The 22204-nt window shown below is 38.2% G+C and overlaps 1 protein-coding gene across 1 annotated transcript in view; it reads right to left on the bottom strand.

Annotated features, from left to right (window-relative positions):
• The window catches only part of GABRA3 (gamma-aminobutyric acid type A receptor subunit alpha3), a 234263-nt gene that overhangs the window by 153048 nt on the left and 59011 nt on the right, over positions 1 to 22204 (bottom strand). Inside the window, exon 2 of the mRNA XM_019664274.1 lies at positions 3813 to 3979. Coding sequence (XP_019519819.1) covers positions 3813 to 3952 — 140 coding nt within the window. The 5' untranslated portion in view covers positions 3953 to 3979. The remainder of the gene's footprint in view (positions 1 to 3812; positions 3980 to 22204) is intronic.

Below are 22204 nucleotides of genomic sequence, written 5' to 3'. Positions count from 1 at the left end.
CACATGGGCCAGTGACGCTGCACCCTCTCCAGCTAAGATGGTGAACAACAGCTCTACCTGGAGCTGGGCTGCTATGAGTCGCCGGTAGATAGCGTGAGCCTCCGTGAGCCATTATGAGCAGCCAACCAATGGCCGGCGAGTGACTGCCTCACTCAGGAAGAGCACAATGATAATACCAACATGGGCCAGTGAAGCAACGTCCTCCACAACTAAACTGAACAAAAGGAGAGCAACTTGTCTGTTCCCTTTCCTCGATTCCCCAATGCTGTTGCCTCCCCCAATTCCCTAATAAAATGTTAAAAAAAAGAATTAGCAGCTCTGTTAAGTATCAGAACTACCAGCATATCCCACCATATATTTAAAAGTTGTATTGGTTCCTTTATTGGTGGTCAATGTAAATACAGTGCCAAGCCTAATGTTCCGAGCCAGGCTTTTAGGAGTCTCATCCCTTCAAAGCATGGATTGCATTGGACTTGGAAGAAAGTAAACAAGCAGACAAACAAACAAAACAACTGTTTCTAATGCACCTGTATTAAATTGAAGCCCTTCTCTCCGCTTTTTCAAGTAAGATCTCTTGGCCTCCTCTTTAACATAATTATAAAAAGCCTTGGCTATCTGATTTTCTGAGCACCAGCAGGATGTAAACAACCTAGTGTGAACAGGAGAGGTGACAACACTGAGGATGGAGATACAAAAAGAAAAAAGCCGATATAGAATGAAGGTAATGAATGTTCTTTTTTTAATGAATGTTCTTTATGATGATTATAAAGTCACCAAAAAAAGAGACTATTCCATTCAAAATCCTTATTTTGGATTATAAGATGCAATACACTTTCAGAGAACCTTATTCTCAGAGTTAAAATTAAAAAGGCTTTAACATTCGAAAAGGTACGGTTCATTTATTTAGAACTTTTATCTTATTTAGAACATCTGTCATGGCCCAATGAAATCAGATATATGAAGAGTTAATAAAACAGAATTAGTCTGTTTTTCCAGACTGGGGTTAAGAACAAAACGGGACTCATGGGCCAAGTTTCTAAGGACATATTAGTCCAGTTCTACATCCCTCAGCCCCAGAGATTATCGTTGAAAATGCTGACAGGATATGGAAAGACTCAGAGTACTTTAGGACAATCAACCCTGCAAAAATAATTAGGAACAAGTCTTAATGCTTCTAAGAATATGGGCCAGTAGCCAAATGTAAAACAACAGAAAAGCCATTACTGAAGAACAAGATACCTTGTGTAATACTGAAATATTTCAAGGCTAAGGGGATCATTTCTAGTAATGACACTCCCTGAATGACATGGGATTTTAAAGTAAAAAGAAAAAGTTCAATATAGCTGAAGAACACCGAATTTGGTGACAGGAAGACTAAGAAATAAGGCTGACAAGGCAGTAAAGACTGGGTCATAATGGGCCTTTTAAAACCCTGTTAAGGAGTTTAGATTTGAATCTAAGGACAATAGAAATCCATTAAATTACTCCAAACGGGATAGATATAATCAACATGCAAGTAGAAGACACACTGGCTACAGGGTGACTGTGTGGATGGGAGTAAGACTTTAGGAAGTCAGACCAATTAGAGACTCTTGCAGTCCAAGTGGAAGACAACATTGGATTAAACTAGGATGGTAGAAGAAAAGTTTTGGGAAAATAGATGGATCCAAGGGATGTGGGAGGTAAAAATGACAGATCCTGGTGATTGATTCAATCTGGAGAGTGAAGGGTAGAAAACTGGCAAAAATGATTACAAGTTTCCAGCTTGAGCGATGGGGGGCATGGTGTTTCCACTGACTAAAACAAGGAAAAATGGAAGAGGAATGTGACATGTTTGCTGTTTTGTTGTTGTTGGTTTTTGTTGTTATTGTAGAGTTAGGGGACGGAGATGGATAATGGAAACTATTTTGGACGTGCCTAGTTTAAGTAGTTTATGGAATAGCCAAGTGGACATATCCAATACGTAGTTGGATTTAGAGGTCTGACACTCAAGATAAGTCAGGAACAGTGATTGAGATGAGAATCATTGGCATATACCAGGGGTGCCAAAAAAAATGTATACAAGTGGACACTTTGGTCAGCGTTGCTCAAGCAGTGTGGTTCACCGTCACCAGAAGTGTCTGGATGCTGATAGGAACCACTTTGAGCATCTCTTGTAATTGCAGAAGTCAAAGGTGACTTGTATTCATCTTTTGTTATGGGTTTATATTGAATATTACAATTTTAATACAGTGTTCCTTTCTTAAAAATGTGTGTACATTTTATTGGCACCCTCTGTATATAAGGTAACAATGTCATAGGGAATGGATGAAATCACTCAGTCTGTATAGTAAGAAGAGCACCTATCACAAAACAAAGAAAACACCAACAGGTAGCAATGAACAAAAGGGAGAAGATTAACTAAGAGACTATACCAAAGGCCTTTATATAGCTGTGCAGTATTGTGACAAATACTGTAGAAAGCATAGCCATAAACATATGAAGAAACACAGGTGTAGTATTTACTGTTGATACTAGGTGCGGATCTTTTACTGGGCCAGTGAAACCATCCCCCAACTACAATACTTCAGAGGTTTACCAGTGGCAGGAAGGGAGCCTGGGAGGTTGTACCTTCCTCCAGTCAGCCCTCAGGCAATGACTGATTGAGATAAGGCTACAATAGCCCCGACTCCTTGCCTGGAGGTGGGCCCAATCTCTAGTGCCATTCATGTTACAGATCTCCCTGTGGGGTCTAAGGGAGGCTACACTTCAAATGAAATTATGCCTTTGCTTTCCTTCTTCCCCTCCCCAACTCGCTTCCCTTAGTTCCTTCCAAGTTTCTCTGAGAATGCTCTCCCAGCAAATCATTTGCTTAAGAATCCTTGAAACTAAATAATATTGAATGTCAACTATAATTGAAAAAATTTTCAAAAGGGGAACAAAGGTGAAGGGGAATAAGAGGTTCCAATTTTCAGTTATAAAATAAATAAGTCACGGGGATGTAATATACAGCATTGGGAATTTAAATGTTTTTTTTCTTCTTTACCCTGTATGTTACGTAGCATAGGGAATTTTTTTTTTAAGCATAGAGAGTTAAAAAAAAAAGAATCCCTGTGGTGTCTCTGAAGTCAAAGAATTATGTTTAAACTTACATTTTTTATGCATATGTGTTATTTTTATGCATATATTTTATTTCCTATTAAAAAGGAGTTAAGGAGGGAGGAAAGAGCCAACAATGTTGAATGTTGCCACATGCTTCTAAAGAAACTGAGTTACGTAAGAACAGATAAGTGTCCATTTTAGCAACAGAGCCAACAACGACCATCTTGGCTGCAGAAGCTGCCTTAGCGTCACGGGGTTGGAGTCAGGCAGCTAAGGCGGTGGCCCAGAGCAAGGGGTAAGCAGAGACAATAAAGAAAACCACTTCTTCAAGAACTATGACTGAAGAGGGGGAAAGATTTAAGGCACTACCCTAGAGGGAAGCTTTTTAAAATGTAAGATGGAAGATCCCGAACACATTTAAATGCTGATGGAACAGAGCCAATAAAAAAGGGACAGGTTGAAGATTTAACAGAGACGGAGATCAAATGGCTGGAGAGAACTGCTTTTAAGATGCTACTGAGAGAATTCCAACATGGGTAATGGAGTTGCCCAAGAAGACCTTCAAGATCTCTCTCCCTTGGAAGTCTGAGCTGCTGATATTTTTCCAAATACAATGCAATGTCTCAGGACCAGAGTACTTTAGTTCTATCTGGGAAAAAAACCCAAAAGTTTTGGTCCAAGGCCAGAATTTACCACAGTATTCTTTTGTTCTAGGAGTTAAGGGTTCTTACCCGCCGATATCCTGCTTCACAAAATCCCCAGGTTCTTGTCGTCTGGGTTCCCCTTGGCCAGCTGCTCCGGGGAGAATATTAATCAGGAAGAGAAGCCCAAGGTTGGTCATGTAGAATTGACTCATTTGTGTGATTATCATCTTCTTAGGCACCAACTTGGCAGAGTCCTGTGAGAGACGTGTTCAGGGAAAGAGGGAAGGGAAAAGAATGGGAAACAGGAAAGGGAGAAGAAGAAATTTTAAAAAGGTTTTATTCAACTCTAGCAGAGTCATTTAACGTCCCTAGTATCCAGTCACTAAATGCTTAATGTGACAGTCCCCTCGCCCCAGTTAATGCCACCAAAATTCAGCACCAACATACTCCTCTCTGAATATACCAGAGCCCGTCCAAGAAAAGGTAGTATAAAGGGCTGTAAATCAATAACCATGAGTCTGAGATTGCAGTTCCATTTCTTTCGCTGTCTTCCCATGACTTCCCTGAGTCACAGCACTTCGCTTAGCCTCAGTTCCCTCTGATAATCCCCAAACTTAAAATAATCTCTCATGTCTCCATTTTATTTTCCCCCAGTTCTGCCTGATCTTTATTATCACATATGCCTGTGCCATAGTTAACTGTGATGCTGTAGAAAAGACCAGAATTTTAAGACCTGCAGTCTCGTTATGGCATATATAGGGTTGATTCTCATCTTGATACAGTTAAGCAATTTTCCGAAAGATCAAATAGCCTGGAGTAGATGGACTATTTCCTTTGAATCAGGTTGTGGAAATGCTGAATGATGAGACACCACAGCTCTCGAACTAGAATGCAATGTCTCCCCGTAAAGAGACATTTGAGGGCAAAGCCAGCCCCTTGTAGGGGCCGTGACATAAAGAAGAAATCCAAGCCTAGCCTCTTCATGCAGAAGCCTGTAAGAGGTCAGCAAATTATACTGATGGTAGAATCATGTGATTTAGAGTTGCTCATATGCAAGGCTGTTTTATGAACCCTGGACTGGCAGAGGTTTACCCAACACATGGCATTAAGAAACTAATATAAAGTGGCACTTGCTTGCTATCTCTAAACCTTGTGGCTTCCTTGAATTTGAGACACTGACCACTTGAAGGAGCCCTAACTCTGACCCAACACCATACTCTATTTCAGTCCTATCAGTGGTTGAATTTTCAGAGGGAATAGAGGAATAGGAAAATATTTTTTCCAAGGAAAGTTTATGCAAGAGACTCATGCAATATGTAAAACAGGTACATGCTAGAGAGCTATTCTGGTCGATGAGAAGACGAAGAACAAAAGTCTTTCTAAATTGATCCCATTGCCCTGAAAGCAACCACTAGGCTCTATATTAGATCATCTTCTGGAATCTGGGTGAGGAGAAAACAGCTCTTTGGAGTTGCGCCCTCAGCATTTTATAATCTGACAACCCCGCTCACACCCAGAGTCTGGACGTTTAGATAAGGACCCCAATTTAGGATTCCTACCGCGAGTTCCTGCTTTGCTTTTCTCAGAGCACTTTTGTATGTATGTATTTTCTCTTAGTTTATGCAAAATGTTTTTTATTTAAATTATTTATTTTTTTCAGTTACAGTTGACATAGTAGAGAGGTAGAGGTGCAAGTGGCCACAGTGAATAGTTGATATCTGATGACCATGGTGAATAGCTATCTATAACATATGAACAAACAAATATAGGTCACACATCATTGGTGAATAAACTAAAAATTACAGCAGAAAACATCATATAATGACAGTAATATTCGAACAACTGCACTGCATGAGCAGAATGTAAAACCTAATACTAGTTTTAAAGTTAATATAAAGAAGCCAACCTACACTGCAAAAATAGAGAACCATGGTGTATGCTCATACACGTAGAGCACATAAACACCAATGAAATATGAGCTTACAACCAATGAGCACATTCAGATAACCATGGGCACAAAAGCAGATGCCTGTGGTAGGAGCAGATTGGCTATAAAATAGGAGGAGAACACCCTTGTGCAGGCTCAGACAATCTTGGTGTTAGAATAGATCACCTATGGTACATGAACACACAATCATGACACATGCTCCAGCCACCATAATATGTGATTGCACAGCCAAAACAGCAAATAGTTTCTCAACCAACTCACTCTGCTCAAGAGCTAAGGAGGGTACAAGGCACAAACCAGGGGGAAATATCATCTATAGGCTGATGACTTGCAAACTCCAAACCAGTTCTCTCCCGCAACGCATATCTGCACTTAGCTGTCTGAGAAGCATCTCAAAGCTAACATGTTCAAATCTGAGGTTCAGATACACACACACATACACACGGCCCTGGTCCTCCTGTAGTCTTTCCCATCTTACGGAATTATAATTCCCTCCTTCCATTGATGCAGAGCAAAAACTCAGATGTCATTCTTGACGCCTTTTTTACTTTCACACCTCACATCAATTCATTAGCAAATCTCACTGCATGCCATTCAACAGCAAACATATCCAGAATAAAACCAGCGGTCACCACCTTTGCAGCTGCGGCGCTGGCTCCTCATCTTTTGCTGAGATCATGGTAAAAGCCTTTTAACTGGGCTTGATGCCTCTGTCCTGCTCCCCTACAGTCTTTTTTCTCTACAGCAGAGTGAACTTTTAGTGTTAAGTCAACCATGTGTCTCCTCTGCTCAAAGCTCTCCAGTTGCTTCCCATTTCAAAAGCTTTATTATGACCCACAAGGACCTACATGATCTAATCCCAAAAGAACTGGCTCACCTTACATTTGACTACCCTTCTCTCTCACTCACGGCACTTCAGCCACCGTGGCCTCCTTGCTGTTCACTGGATATGCCAGACACGCTCCAGCTCTAGGGCCTTGGCACCTGCTATTGCTTCTACCTGGACTGTTCTTCCACCCAATTTCCAGATAGTTTGCTCCTTCTCTCACTTCAGGGTTTTATTCAAGTGTCACCCTTTGCACGGAGGTCCTCCTTGATAAAACTGTAATCCTTCTGCACATCTTGGATATACCCTATTCAGTTGTCTGCTCTATTTTTCCTCCTTTGCACTTGGAACATAGATTTTATGTTTTTATTATTGTCGGTTTCCCTAGTTGAATATAAGCTCAATGGGGACAAGGAATTGTTTTGTTCACAGATATATGCCCAATGCATAGAAGAGTATCTGATAATGTGCATTTGATAGTTCACTAATGAATAAATAAATGTTATTTTGAAAAAGTCGTAACCTTAAGTGAAGTAAGATACTATAAAGGATAGGGTGTAAGATGGGCTTTGGAACCTACCAGATCAAGAGACCACTTGAGGGTGGCCGGTTGGCTCAGGTGGTTAGAGCTCAGTGCTCCTAACACTAAGGTTGCCGGCCGGTTTGATCCCGGCATGGGCCATGGTGGTGCGCCCTCCGCAACTAGATTGAAGATGACTACTTGACTTAAAGCTGATGGGTCCTGGAAAAACAAACTGTCTTCTGATGAAATCCTTTCAAAAAGAAGAGAGAGACTACTTGGCACTACCAAATACTGTCGAGCTAGGCTTTAAAAGAATCCTTCTTCAATGTAAAATGCAGGTTAATACTCTTCCTATAAGAATTCTAAAGATTAAGTAATATATAAAATGTCAGGCTAAACACCTACTACACCAAGATGAGCCTGCTATGAAATCCTCTCCAAATGCAAATTCATTTTATCACGAACATTTGAGAACCTACTATGCACAAGGCACTGATACAGTACGTAGCTCTATGAGAATTCTTAAAACTTCTTTATGTCTACCAGGTACGGACACTCTACCCACCAACACCCCTGCTTCGATGCTGTGAGGTGCTATCTGCCAGAACTTGACCTGAACAGAGGCAGCTCGAGTGCTGCTACCCAGATAGTACAAAGCCAGGTCTGACACTTCTTTGCCTCAGTTTGTCTCCAGAGTTTCATTTGAGGCCATCTAATTCCACCCATCCAAAAGCACTATCTTTATGAAAGGTTTTAGAGTTAGAAACATGTTAGTTCCAATTCTTGATATACCACATAGGAATCTGACATTGAGCCAGAGATTTGACTCGACATGCTCATCTATAAAATGCCAATAATAATAATAATACTGCCACAGAGGAGCGTTATGAGAATTAAATGGCGTAATTCATGTACAGCATGAAGCATACATTTGACATATGGTAATCCTTGGTCACTGTAAGCTACAGGTTAATTCCTTGACCTCTTGCCCTCCAATGAGCCTCAGCTCCACTTTAATCCAGTTACTCATTCCCATGGTCCTAAAGCTTGTTACAGTAATACCTTGGTTTGCGAGCATAATTCGCTCCAGAAACAAACTACTTGTATTGCAAGACATTGCTCATTTACCAAGTTAAAATGTATTAGAAACGTTTGCTCGCCTTGCAGAATACTCGCAAGCCACGTTACTCGCAAGCCAAGGTTTTACTGTATTACAAATCCATGATCTCAAATAACTATCTGACCACATCTTTCCAACCCTTTTCATCCATTACCTTCATCCTGTCAATTCTTGTACAGTATCACTATTTATCACTGAATCTCTAATTCCTTGATCCTACCACCTTTAAATTGCCCATCGTCACCTTTATGTTCTTACTCCCTTTCTTACCTTACTTGGATTGCACACATAGCCCATAACTATAATCATGATAAACAAGTTCTGGTATGTACCCTGAACACACTTGCCTCTCTCTTACTCTGTTGTAACTGCCTGGGAAAACATAAGCACTGTTTACATCCATCTCTTTGCCTGCCAATGAGTAGTAAAATATAGCTAGAGAAAAATGCATACATATGCCTGACCAGTCTCTCTTTAAATTTTCTTCCACGTACTTCAAATTTCCCATGATCCTTTTACATGTGCCAAACAAATTTACTCTCCTACTTTACGAAACAACTATTTTTTTTAAGGTAACAGTGTGGTTTTTTCCAGGACCCATCAGCTCCAAGTCAAGTCATTGTCTTTCAATCTATTTGTGGAGGGCGCAGCTCACTGGCCCATGTGGGAATCGAACTGGGAACCTTGTTGTTCAGAGCATGCGCCCTAACCAACTGAGCCACCCGGCCGCCCCTCCAATGATTTTTTTTTAACTTTTCTCTCCAATAACTCTTCTCCCAGACTCTCAACATATGGGTCTGCTTATTATTTAACCAAGAAACATGAAACAATCAGAAGACTTCATCTTCCTAATATCAATTATACCAAACCGCCTGAACCTGAGCCATATACTCCAGGGCTGTCTGTCCTCTTATCTAGTGCTAACCCCTCCCCCCACAACATGTGCTCTGGATCCCATTCCCTGTGTCCTGCTTAGCATTTTACTTGGGTGGTGTTCTGATCTCTCCCAAACTTGTCAGTTCTCCCCTCTCTACTGGCTCATTCTGTGCAACATAAAAAAAATGATGTAATATCATCCATCATTAAAAAAAATAAGGCCCTCCCGTGACCCCCCTCCAACTCTTTCCCAATTTCTCTGCTTCCTTTATGGTGACTCATTTCAGTAATTTTTGATATCACTATCTCAACTTCCTCACTTCTCATTCTCTCATAACACTTACACCAATCGGGCATTTTCACTTATTATTCCACTGAAACCACTCTTATTATTCACTTGTTCAAAATTATGACTCACCACATGTACCAGGCACTGTTTTAAGTGCTAGGAATACAGCAGTGAATAAAACACTCCAAAAGTGAATCAGCAAAGAAAGAGAAGAACTCTAGACCAAGAATTCCTCTCTTTCACACCCCCCACATCAAATCCACCCATATCCAATCCACATACACTCCTTGATTTCTCTCTTCGACACCCTAAATCCAAACTATCAGCTTATCCTGTTGACTTCAAAACAGAGTCGGACTCTGATCACTTCTCAGCACCTCCAATACCCACAGGCTGGTCTAAACCATCATCTCTCACCTCCATGACTGTGACAAATGGCCTCCTAGGTTGCCTTTCTGCTTCTCCTCCTGCCCCCGACAGTCCATTCTCTGTACCACAGCCAAAGTGAGACTTACAAAAATATAAATCAGATTATATCACCCCATTCTCAAAAATGTCCAGTGGATTTTCATTGGATCCAAGGTACTTGCCATGACCGATAAGGATCTACACGATTTGATTACTGGCTACCTCGGGATCTTACCTCGTTCTATTTTCCCTCTCCCCCACTCATGTCAAGTTCAACTGATTTTCCTACTATTCCTTGAAAACACCCAGCATGCTCCTGCCTGAGGGGCTTTCACTTGCCCTTTCCTCTGTCATAAAGGTCTTCCCCCATATAGCAGTTTGGCTCACTCCTCACTTTATTTAGGAGTCTAGTCCTGTGTCGCCACTTCAGAGAAGCATTCTCTGTTCACCCTTACCCAAAACACCATGCCCCTCCTTCATCTCTTTCTACTTCCTTACCCAGTTTAATATTTCTTATAGGATACAGCACTACCTAAAATTACATTGTATCTTTACTTTCTTATTTTTCTGTTTCCCCCACTAGATATAAGCTTCATTAGTACAGAGACCTTATCTCTATTTCTAGGCCGTAAAACAGTGCCTGGCATATAATCGCTGCTCAATAAAATGTCAAAAAAAAAGAGCGAAGGGCCGGCCGAGTGACTCAGTTGGTTAAGAGCTCACTCAAGAGTGAGAGCTCTGAGCAACAGGGTCGTCAATTCTATTCACGGCCAGAGCTGAGCTGCTGCTGAGCTATCAACAGGTAGCAGGATGGCTCAGCTAAAAAAAAAAGAGTGAATGCTTTCTGGAGTTCATGTCCTCACACTACTGGAGGCATCCTTTCCTTCTCAGAAGTAAGTTCTCAAGACAATTTCCCCCTTCTAACTCCCCCCCCACATGCCTAGTCAATCCTTCATTTTATGGGAAACAAATGCTCCTATGTCCTCAACCTTTTAACAGAAAACTCTTTCCTTCTCCTTCCTTAAATAAATTGGGGTTTACATCAAAGACTACTTCGTTAACTTTCCTCTGAAGTGCAGCATGTACATATTGCAGAAAATGAGGTTAACTTGTCCCCTTTAAGATAATCCTTCAACCTAAACTCCTAATCTCAACTCCTTTCCCCTCTGTTTACTCGCCTACTACTTACTACTGTATTAATTTATTATAAAATACTACTGTATTTTATTTATTTATTTATTTATTTATTTTTACTTACCTGTATTTCGCATCTCCCCTTCTCTAGTGACTCCTTTCTCTTAGACTATAAACAGAATCAAGTTTCTCCCATCTTAAAAAAAACATTCTATTGATATGCTCCTTTCTACTCATCTTCTTTCCTTTCTTTGTCAAGCTTCTTGAATGAGCCATTTATAATTTCTAACTCCACCTTACTCACCTTTGATTCAGTCTTTTATCAACTACATTCTGCCTTCTTCCCTGATCATTTCACTGAAATTACCATGTCAGCGATTACCAATAATGTTGGTATTAAAAATATAACCCATACTTTAAAGCACCTTTGGGGTTGAAACGTCCTTTCTTTCTCTTTTTTATTTTTCACATTTTTTGACAACACTGACCACAACCTCCTCCTTTGAAATTCCTTGGACTCCATGTTACCATCCTAATTATACAACAGCTCTGTCCATTTCTACTCTATCTCTTTTGTGTGCTTCCATATGGATACCTCTAAAATTTGGGGTTCTTCGGCTTTAGATGAATACAATTCAAGATCTATTTCGTCTCAATTTCTCATTAAAAGAGGTACATAGCAAAATAAAACAGTGGGGGAAAGGGGTTTGATTGTCAAAGGTAATGAAAAACAGGCAAAATCCAACATCTAAAAGAAATTTCATTATATACATTGCTGTTGAGGATGGATTAAGAGGAAACATTCTTGGACTTCACATGTTCCATCCTCTAAAACAGAATATACAGACCCAAGACTGTCAGGGAAAGACAAACTAACATCACATAAATACCATAACTTAGAAACCTAGGAGCTGAACTAGCCCAAAATGCATGTGGTCATTCCCCAGGATAAGGTATTTTGTTCTTTGAGGCATATGTAGGTACAGACGCTGTTCTTCCCATTCCTACTATTAGCAGCAACTCATGAAACTTCCTGCTTTCAATAACACTATTTTAGAATAAATAAACACTTAGAAATAAAATACAAATGAAATAAATTGGATTGTTGAAGGAAATTAACACACCACTCAGTTTGCAATAATTAAGCTACATTATTCAGTTTGCAACAGATTAAGCTGACAAAAATGAAGACAAATCCAAACATAATTAATACAACTAAAAAACAAGTTGACATTTGTTCTCTAAATAACACATAATACTAATTATTTTCATGCACCACCTCGAGGAAAATTGAAGAGGTAAAACTATAAAACAAAACTTTATTTTGGGGGATAAACCCAGAGCTGGACAGATGAATAAATTCATAAAGTGGCATTCTTTAATGCCTTCATAATTAAACAAAATAGAAAACAAGTCTTAAGAAAATAAAAATAATAATCCAAGGAAAAGTAAAAGAAAGGCAGAGTTACAAAATTAAGTTGTGGGAGAGACGCACCAAAATGTAGTATTTTCCAATGATGGGCAGTCTGACCACACACACACACACACACACACACACACACACACACACACACACACGACCTCAGATGATCCAGGAGTACAATTTCACGGTATTAATGAATCAGATATGAGTCTGTACCTCTTCTCCAATACCCAGGAGGGCACAGGAGAGTTGCTTCAATTTGAACTGAACATGGAGAAATAAAGACAGAAAGACAGATAGACAGACAGACAGACTCTTCTTGCCAAAACTTTTAAACCACAGGCTGGCTTCTCTCTCAGGTTTGCAACCTAAATTCACAATAATGTTTGGTTCAAGAAACCTTGTCATGAATTTAGTTTAAAGTGACTGCAAACTATGCCCAAGGTGACCTACAGAAGTAAACATAAATAGTCTCTGGAAGATAGTATCTTCATATTTGGCTTTGTAGAACCCCCACAAATAACATTTTTTGAGGCATTGATCAGTACACACACAAGATAACCAAGAACATGAGGAATCTAGGCACTATGAGAAAGAAACAATAAAAACAAGTAGAACAGAAACCAAACCCCACATACTTCGGATGGTATGTTTTCAGACACAGATGATCAAAGAACCATGACCTCCACGAAAAAGAAAAGAAAACAAACAAACAAACAAAACCCCTTAAAATATCTACAGAGAACAGGACATTATGAACGATAAACTAGGAGACTTGAAAAACAACCAAATACAACTGGAAATAAAAAGTTTGAGGACTAAAGTGTATATCTTACTAGGACACACCTAAATCTAAATATATACAGGCTGTATATATTCTACACTAGAAGAGGATAAGAAATAAAATTAGTTAAGAAATATCAATTCAAGTAAGGACAAGAATGAGAAAATGAACAGAAAATAGGCAAGCTACATGGAAAGCATCAAGAGAAGATGATACTTTCAAACTCAGATATATCAAAAATTTTATTACATGTGAATAAAATAAAGGCCCCAGTTCAAATAAAAAGGTTATAAAGCTAAGTTAAAAATAATAAAATAAGTTAACTGCATGTAGTTTATAAGAGTCATATCGAAAACATAAGGGGACAGGAAAGTTGAAAGTAAAAGCAAAAAGATATGCTATGCAAATATTAACCAAAGTATTATTTCAAAATTCAGGAAATAAAGACTTTAAGTGAAAGATTTTACTAGAGATAAAGAAGAAAACTCTGTATGATAAAAGATTCAACTAACCGAGAAGTATAATAAAGTTCTATACTTCTAGTAACACAATATTTCAAAATATGTGAAGCAAAAACTAACAGAACTACAAAGAAACATAGACTTATCTATGGTCATAATGGGAAACTTTAACATACCTCTTTCACAAATTGACAAATTAGACAGATTTTAAATATTAGGACAGATATAGAAGATTTGAACCAGATGACTAACAAACCTGACCTAGTGGAAATATATAGAGGAAATGCACCTATTTATGGCAAAAAATATGCATTATCTTTACTCTAACTAGATATATAGAAGTGCCCAAAAAATGTATATACATTTTAAGAAAGGAAAACTATTAAAATTGTAATACTCAATATAAACTGATAACAAAAGATGAATACAAGTCACATTTGATTTCTGCAATTAGAAGAGTGCTCAAAGTGGTTACCATCAGTGCAATATTAATACTGTTTTCTCCTTTCCTAAAATGTGTATACATTTTTTTGGCACCCTCTGTATATACAAACTCAAGGTAAAATAAAATCAAAATACAAATTCAAACATCTTAAGTGTACAATAACAAAATCACTATTAAAACTATGGCATGTAACTTCACAACAGTTAAGGAAAAACATGTGGCCTTATATGCATTTATTAAAAAGGAAACAAACTTAATGAGCTAAGCAGATATCCCAATCTTAGACAAAGATCAAAATAAGCTCATAGAAAAGGAACATAAGAGTGTAATTGAACAACTTTATGATTCCTCATTTGAAGATTTAGACAAAAAAACCCACAAAACCAACAACAACCAAACTCCTAGAAAAAAATAACTTACAAAATCAGAATCGAGAAGAAATTGGAGAAAATGGCCAGTCCTACAAGCATTAAAGAAATTGAAATAGTAAAAAATATGCCCACAAGGAGAAACCAGGGCCAGATGGCTTTACCAGAGAGTTTTGCTGAATATTCAAGGAAGAAATAATATAAATTGTATGTAAATTCCTCCACAAAATAATAAAAGATGCAACATCCCTATGTTGTGTTATTAGATTAGCTTAACTTTCATACCAAAACCTGACAACGACAGAATGAGAAAAGAAAATTACTGGCAAAAATACAGAAGACATTTTGCAAATCATATCCAATACCTAAAATGAATACTATATCATGGGTCTATCCTAGGTATTCAAGGTTAGTTGAATATTAGAATATCAATTAATAGAATTCTTCAACATTGACAGGTTTTTTTGAAGTTATGACAATATCAATATAAATAAGACTAGAAGGGAATTTCTTTGATCTGATTAGAGGTATCTATAAAACAACCTCCGGAAAACAACATGCGAAAAGGAGACGTTATGAGAACTGTTCCTTTGAGATCAGGAACATGATGAAACTCATATTCTACCTTCTACTGAAAGTCCCAGATAGTAAAGCAAAGTAAGAAGAAGAAAAGAGATAAAGTTTGGAAAGGAAGAAACAAAGCTTTAATTATCTGGATATGATATCAATGTGTATACAGAAAATCCTAGATAATCAACAGATAAATTAGAATTTGTAAGAGAGTTTATCAAGGTGGCCAAATATGAAAGTAATACCCAGAAATCAATAAAATTCTAAAGACAAATAATTTTATACTGAATTTTAAAAATTGCCTCTATCATAGCATAAAATTAAGAACTACCTAGGCCTAGAAATAAATCTAGCAAGTGATGTACAAAGCTTCTGTAGGATAAAAGTATAGAACTTTATTTAGAGAAATGATAGAGACGTAAAGAAATGCAGAAATACAAATTTAAACATTACATTGTCGAGATGCCTATACTGCTCAATTTAATTTCTTGTTTGATTGACTGATTGGTCAAGCTTGACAAGCTGATTTTAAAGTTTATATGGAAATGCAAATGGCCAAGACTAGCATTTTGAAGTCTTGAAGAAGAATAAAGTGAAAAGGATTTGCTCTACTGATATCAAGACTTTCTAAAAACTGCAATTGGGGCAGGCAGGTATTGATGCCAGGAACTACAAACAAAGGAAACAATAGAAGGTTCAGAAACTAATTCAGGCATATATGGACACTTGATTTATGACCGAGGTAGCATTGAAGAACTTTCCGGTAAATGCAGGAGTTTCAATAAATGGTGCTAGGACAATTGGTTATTTTCATACCTCACACCACAATTTAATTGGAACCTTATCCATAGCATACAAAAATTTATTACAAGTAGGTTGAAGATCTAAATGTAAAAGTAAAAACTCTAAAGACTGTATAATAGAAGTGAACTTATTCACAAATTTGGAGTGAGAAAGTGTTTCTTAAACATACCCAAAGCGCTAACCATAAAGGAAGCAATCGATCAAACAGTATAGTAAAATTCAGAACTCCATTTATCAAAAAGTGCAAGAAAAAGAAGTGAAGAACAAGTATAGAATGGTATGTCCTTGTCACACACCACACATATATCTGCTAAAGAAACATTATCCAAAATACATGAAGAATTCTTACAACACCATAAGAAAAAGAAAGAAAATCCAAGAGCAAAAATGGACAAAAGATATGATGAGGTACTTCACAAAAGAGGAACTCCAAATTGTCATCAACCTTAAGAAAGGTGCTTATTTCTCTTGTAATTAGAAATGAAATGAAAATTAGAGCCACAAGAAGCTCTAATTACAACTTCATCAATTGACAAAAATCTTAAAGTCTTTTAACACCGTTTGGCAAGGATATGAAGCAACAGGAATTCTCCTACACTCTTGGTGGGAGTAGTAAATGGTACAGCCTCCTTGGAGAATAGTTTGCACTAGATTGCAAAGTTGATGAAACCCAGGCCCACGATCCACTGTTTCCACCAACTGGACCAAGACCTTAAAGAAACGTATGCACAAATGCACCAGGATGGTTGTACATGTAAAATAATGTTCATAGCAACACTATTCTAAAAAATAGCTGGAAACAACCTTAATGTCCACCTTAAAAAAAACCGGATAAACCATGGAGTATTCATACAATGGGATACCATGCAACAACGAAATAGAACAAGTGTGATTCCATACAACAACTTGGATACATCTCACAAACCTAATGCTAAGCAAACAAAGCAAGGCACAAAGGAACACAGTATGGTTCTAGTCATATCCAATTCGAAACGAGGCTAAACTAAGCTGCATTTGGATACACCTATGATAAAGCTATGCAGAAAAACAAGTAAGATCCAGGACCGTGGTTACTTCCAGTGGAGAAAGAAAAAGTTGAGATGAGAAATGGGTACATCCCAGGCTTCAGGGGAGCCTACAGTGCTGTAACCTTGACTTGGATAGTGGTTGTATAGCTGTGCACTTGATACATACAATGATTACATTAGAATTATTCTTAGTGTACCTCTTTATATGATATTTCTATATATGTTATATCTCATTTTAAAAATTCAGAAAATAAGTCCCATGCACAGTTAAATGCTAAAAATTTCAGAATGTTGATTACATTGATATATTTCTTTAAAAATTTCTCCTTCAGGTTGATTCAAGAAATGCAATTAAAGCAATGAGGCACCACTTCACCTATCAAACGAACAAAAAGTTAAAAAAAAATGCGAAACAATTTCGCTGAAGATAGGAGAAGACAGGAATCCCATATGAAATATCTGCTAATGAGAGCATCAATCTACACAACCTTCCTTGAAAATATTGCCAGATTTGGCAATATTAATAAAAAGCCTGCAAAGAAACCCATGCTCTGATTCTGTACCTCTACTTCTAGGAATCGATGGGACAGAAAGAAATCAGAAATGCAAAAAACAATTCATGTTCAAAGGTGTTTATTACAATATGACACCATATTAGTGAAAATTTTAAAATAATTTAAATGTGCTTATTAAGGAAAGTGTGAAATAAATGACAGTCATTACTACATATGAATACTATACAGGTTAATATTGCATTTTAAAACTCTTTTTATATGGGGAAAATGCACATGGTATATCAATATGTGCAGAAATCAGGATATATAATCCAGAAGGATAAGTTTCACCCAAGGAGACTGAGTGACTTGCCAAAGGTCACAATAGCAGTTAAAACAGAGAAAGGAACCAATTGGTAGTTACAAAATAGTCGCGGGGATGTAAAGTACAGCATAGGGAATGTAGCCAATCATATTGTAATAACTATGTATACTGCCAGGTGGGTACTAGACTAATTGGGGGATCACTTTATAAATTATATAAATATCTAACCACGATGCTCTTCACCTGAAACTAACATAAAATAATATTGAATGTCAACTATAATTGAAAACAAAAAACTGAATGGAATGGAACTCAGAAATGCTCAAAGAGAATACTTATGGTACAGGAGCATAAAACCAGATGAGCGCCCACCTGATCATACATAGTGCATTGTCTATATGATATTGCTACAGTGGATAAATAGATACTACTCAGAGTTGAGCCATAGAACCACATGAATTAGTGATCTGCCATGATAATCAGGACCAACTATGAATTATCAACTTGCACATGCTCAGATAGCCGTGACCACGAAGAAGCAGATGACCACATGCATACATTGACAACCATTATGTATCAGAAGACATCAGTATTCCAGGAGCTCAGACAGGGTGCATGCTAAGGTGGCAATGGTAAATGATGGACAGCCATAGTGAAGGAAAGAATCTACGACATTACCACCAATACTATGGAGTCATTCAACCATGGGACACGTCATAGTAGTGCTGGAGCACACAATTATAGAATGGTAATTATTCAGGCAGATGTTGCTCATGATTAAAAAATACTGAAACAAATGAATTTGTCTCAGGAGCAGATGCAATAATGCAGAAGAGTACACTGGTGCGTGTTCAAGTACCCACAGTGCAGAAACTACTTAGCTTGAGCAATTGATCACAATAAACAACCAACTCTACAACATGTGCTGAAAGGCATGAAAACAGTAGACATTTGGACAGGAAAGAGAAGAATCGTGATTTTAAAAAGTAGGTAATCACGGTACATGTGCCAATTATCTCATGGTTATAATACTTCATTCTCAGTGCTGCTGTAAACAATCATGGTTCAGGCAGAGATACACATAGTAAATGAGTACATTCCTACAATTTAAGACATAAGGAAATGACACTAATTATCTGCCTACTGAAGTATAGGTGTTGCATGAATTAAACACGCAAGCACTAAGCATGGAAAGAAATGAATTTGGTCCAGAAGTAGAGGGTAATAGTGTAAGACGGAACATACAGGCACAGATAAAAAGGCCATGTGAATACCCACCACTGGGTTTTGATAATTCCACCATGATGCATTCTAAACAATCTCTGAATATGAACTGAAACTTATGAAAAAGGAAAAAGTCACGAATGCAGGAATAAATGGACAAAGTACAGATGCAATCACAAATGCTGCATTATATGATAAAGTCAGGCAGCGTGAGACTGAAAAACATGCTTTTAGCTCAAGCGGTGACTTCGTCATTTCAGACTACTAAAAAAATGGCTTTGGTCCAGAGGCTAAAGGAATTGATATAAATGAAGATCCCCTGGTACATGCCCAGATGACCACAGTGTATGAGGAAGCGGCACTCCTGGAGTCTGAGCTTTTGATTAGATGCATAATCAGAAAGCCCTGCAACATGAGCAGACAGCCATTATGTAGGGGGAGGTAGCAATGATTCAATGGCAGATCTGTATGGCCCAAGAGCAGGCCATGATCAATATGTGAAGGAATAGAGCAGGTGGCAATGATACAAAAGGAGATGACGAACATCATATGATTACAGTGCACCCTCAGTCGACTGCACAACGAGCTGTTAGCCATGATACAGGCAGAGGGTATAGGAGCAGACAGCAGTGATAGAAGGGGAGAACACCTCCATGACGGATCTGAAAAACAACGTGATAAGCTAATGCATGGCCCTAGACACAGAAGATGGCATTCTCAGTACAGGATCAAACTACAATATAATGATTCATGCTAAGAAAACTGTGATATAGGGGCAGCCAGTTAGCTCAGGTGGTTAGAGAGCAGTGCTCATAACACCAAGGTTGCCGGTTTGATCCCCACATGGGCCACAGAGCTGCGCTCTCCACAACTAGATTGAAACAACTACTTGACCTGGAGCTGATGGGTCCTGAAAAAACACACTGTTCCCCAATAAAAGCAAAAGAAGAAGGAAAAAAACCCCTGTGATATATCATATGAAGTAAGCACAGGAAATCATGGTGAATGATCAAAAAGTTAAAGGAGCAGAGAGACATGGTTTAGAGCTTGCTCACGTGGATATGGTATGAGATTTTAAAAAACCACTATAATACAGGAACAACGATTTGGAGGTAAAAGCAAATGGAAACAGTGAAAAGGATAACAACACAGTATATAATCAAAAGCAATGAAGTATGAACAAACATCACTGGTATTTGAGCTAATGTACAATCAAATAACTTCAAAATATATGCAAAGAGCCAGGATACAGAGGCAAAAGTACATAATACAGAAACTGTCAGCGATGATGGGAAACTATAAAAAGGGAGTTCAAAAAGAAATAAATTTGCTATGTAAACTTATTTCCATAACATGGAGAAAGAATGGCAATCTCATTACAACCGTAGACACAATTTTGTCAGGTGCAGAAAACCATGGTATGCAAGCATATCAGATAACCATGGTGATGCCCATACAAATATGTTATAGTAGCAATTAGAAATCGTAGGTAGAGAAAACCACAGAATACTGACATGGACATGGTACAGTAGTTAAGAAATTATAAAATAAGATGACAAGGCATGGCCCAGGAGCAGATGGCAATAATCCAATAGGTGACATCATGGCAAATGTTCAGCCTATATTTATGTGGTGTAAAGATACCACCAGTGCTTTCATCATTTGACTAGAATATAAACCAAGATGATCTCAAAACATAGGCTGTCAGTCATGATAGAGAACAAAGGAAAACAGTACTAGTATAAAAATAATGACAACGATGATGATGATGATGATGATGATGATGATGATAGTTTATATTTATATGGTACTCATATGCCAGGGAGAAAGAGCTCTACATAGCATAACTATTTTACTCACAGTCAGCGTATGAGGCAGGTACTATTATTACTATTACTTTAGGATTGAGGAAAATAAAGCAGAAAAGTAGGAAGTGACGTAAATTAACATCAGTGATGCTGGGCTACCTCTGATGGATATGGTAGGAGATTAAAAAAAAATACAAACAGTAAAGGAACTCACAGCTATATTGCTGATACGAACAGCAAGTACTGTGGCGTGTGTCAATATGGAGCCATTATCAGATGTCTGTGGTGCATGGGCGGTCACCGCAGTAGTCAGAACATCTGACCACAAGGCACACCTCAATGATCCTGCATTATGAGCCAATATTCAGGATAATAGAAGCGTAAGAAAATTCGATGCTGTCACAATTAGTAACCTATTATTCATGATACAGAAGATTCCATTCTCAATTCAGAAGTAGACACCAACAGCATTTTCACAGAATCATAGCATATGAGCAGAAATGTATAGTACAACCCAAAATACAGTATATGAACAGAAATTCCATATGTATGATCGGACTAACATGAAAAAGGAGCCAACACCTATAGGTAAGAGAAGACAGAGTGATACAAAGGAAACAATCACATAGTGGAAATTGCACAGAGTCACAATCTATGATCGAGAAGCCACAATACAAGAAGGAATTACTTGGTCCAGGAGCAAAGTGATGGTGAGAGACACCATGATAGCATGCTCAAATGACCACAATGCAAAAAAATAAGTAACTAAGTAAATGACTGGTGTTTGAATATTTGAACATGATGCACATCAATATACCTTGACACATGCGCTATCAATTATGATGCAGATACAGGTAGAAATGGTACAGGAGTCACCCATTGTGCTATTCTTGCTCAGGGAGGCGTGATGAGTAATGAAGAACACAACACCACAATGAATGGCTTTGTTGAAGGAGTAAAAACATTTTTGTAAAAGGAGAAATCAAGGCATAACATCAGATGACCATGTTGAAAGGACAGCCACCACCAGCAATTTAGCGTGTGACTGAGATGCACAACCAGATGCAAGCTGACCACCACGATAAAGAAAAAAGAGACATGGTCATATAACATTATCAGCAAGTACTTCCCATTGACCACATGCCAGGCACTAATCTAAGCATTTTACATTTAACACGAAATCCTCACAACCAACTTAGGAGGTAGCCATCATTATCATCATATAATTTTGCAGTTGAGAAAACAGACACAGAGGGGTGAAATGACTTGCTGAAGGACACCAAACTATTAAATGGCATGACTGGTATTAAATACAAGCATTCTAACTTCACAGTCAGTGCTGTGTACGAACACTGACGGCGCCATGCTTCCTCTGTTGGATGTGGTGCAAGACAAAAAACACAGAGCACAGGAACAAATGGCTTTGGTCCAGGAGCAGACGGCAATGTAGCAAAAGTAGACACCATAGCACATGCTCAAACGTCCGTGGTGCATGTGCGGCCACCACAGGAGTCTGAGCATTTTACTACGATGCACACTCAGAAGGTCCTGCAACATGAGGTGACATCCAGGGTATAGGAGTAGACACCAAAGACAAAGGAAGAAGCAAACACATTGAAGT

Source organism: Hipposideros armiger, unplaced genomic scaffold (genome assembly GCF_001890085.2).
Source record: "Hipposideros armiger isolate ML-2016 unplaced genomic scaffold, ASM189008v1 scaffold_419, whole genome shotgun sequence".
NCBI lineage: Eukaryota > Metazoa > Chordata > Mammalia > Chiroptera > Hipposideridae > Hipposideros > Hipposideros armiger.
This window is presented reverse-complemented; position numbering and strand designations above follow the sequence as displayed.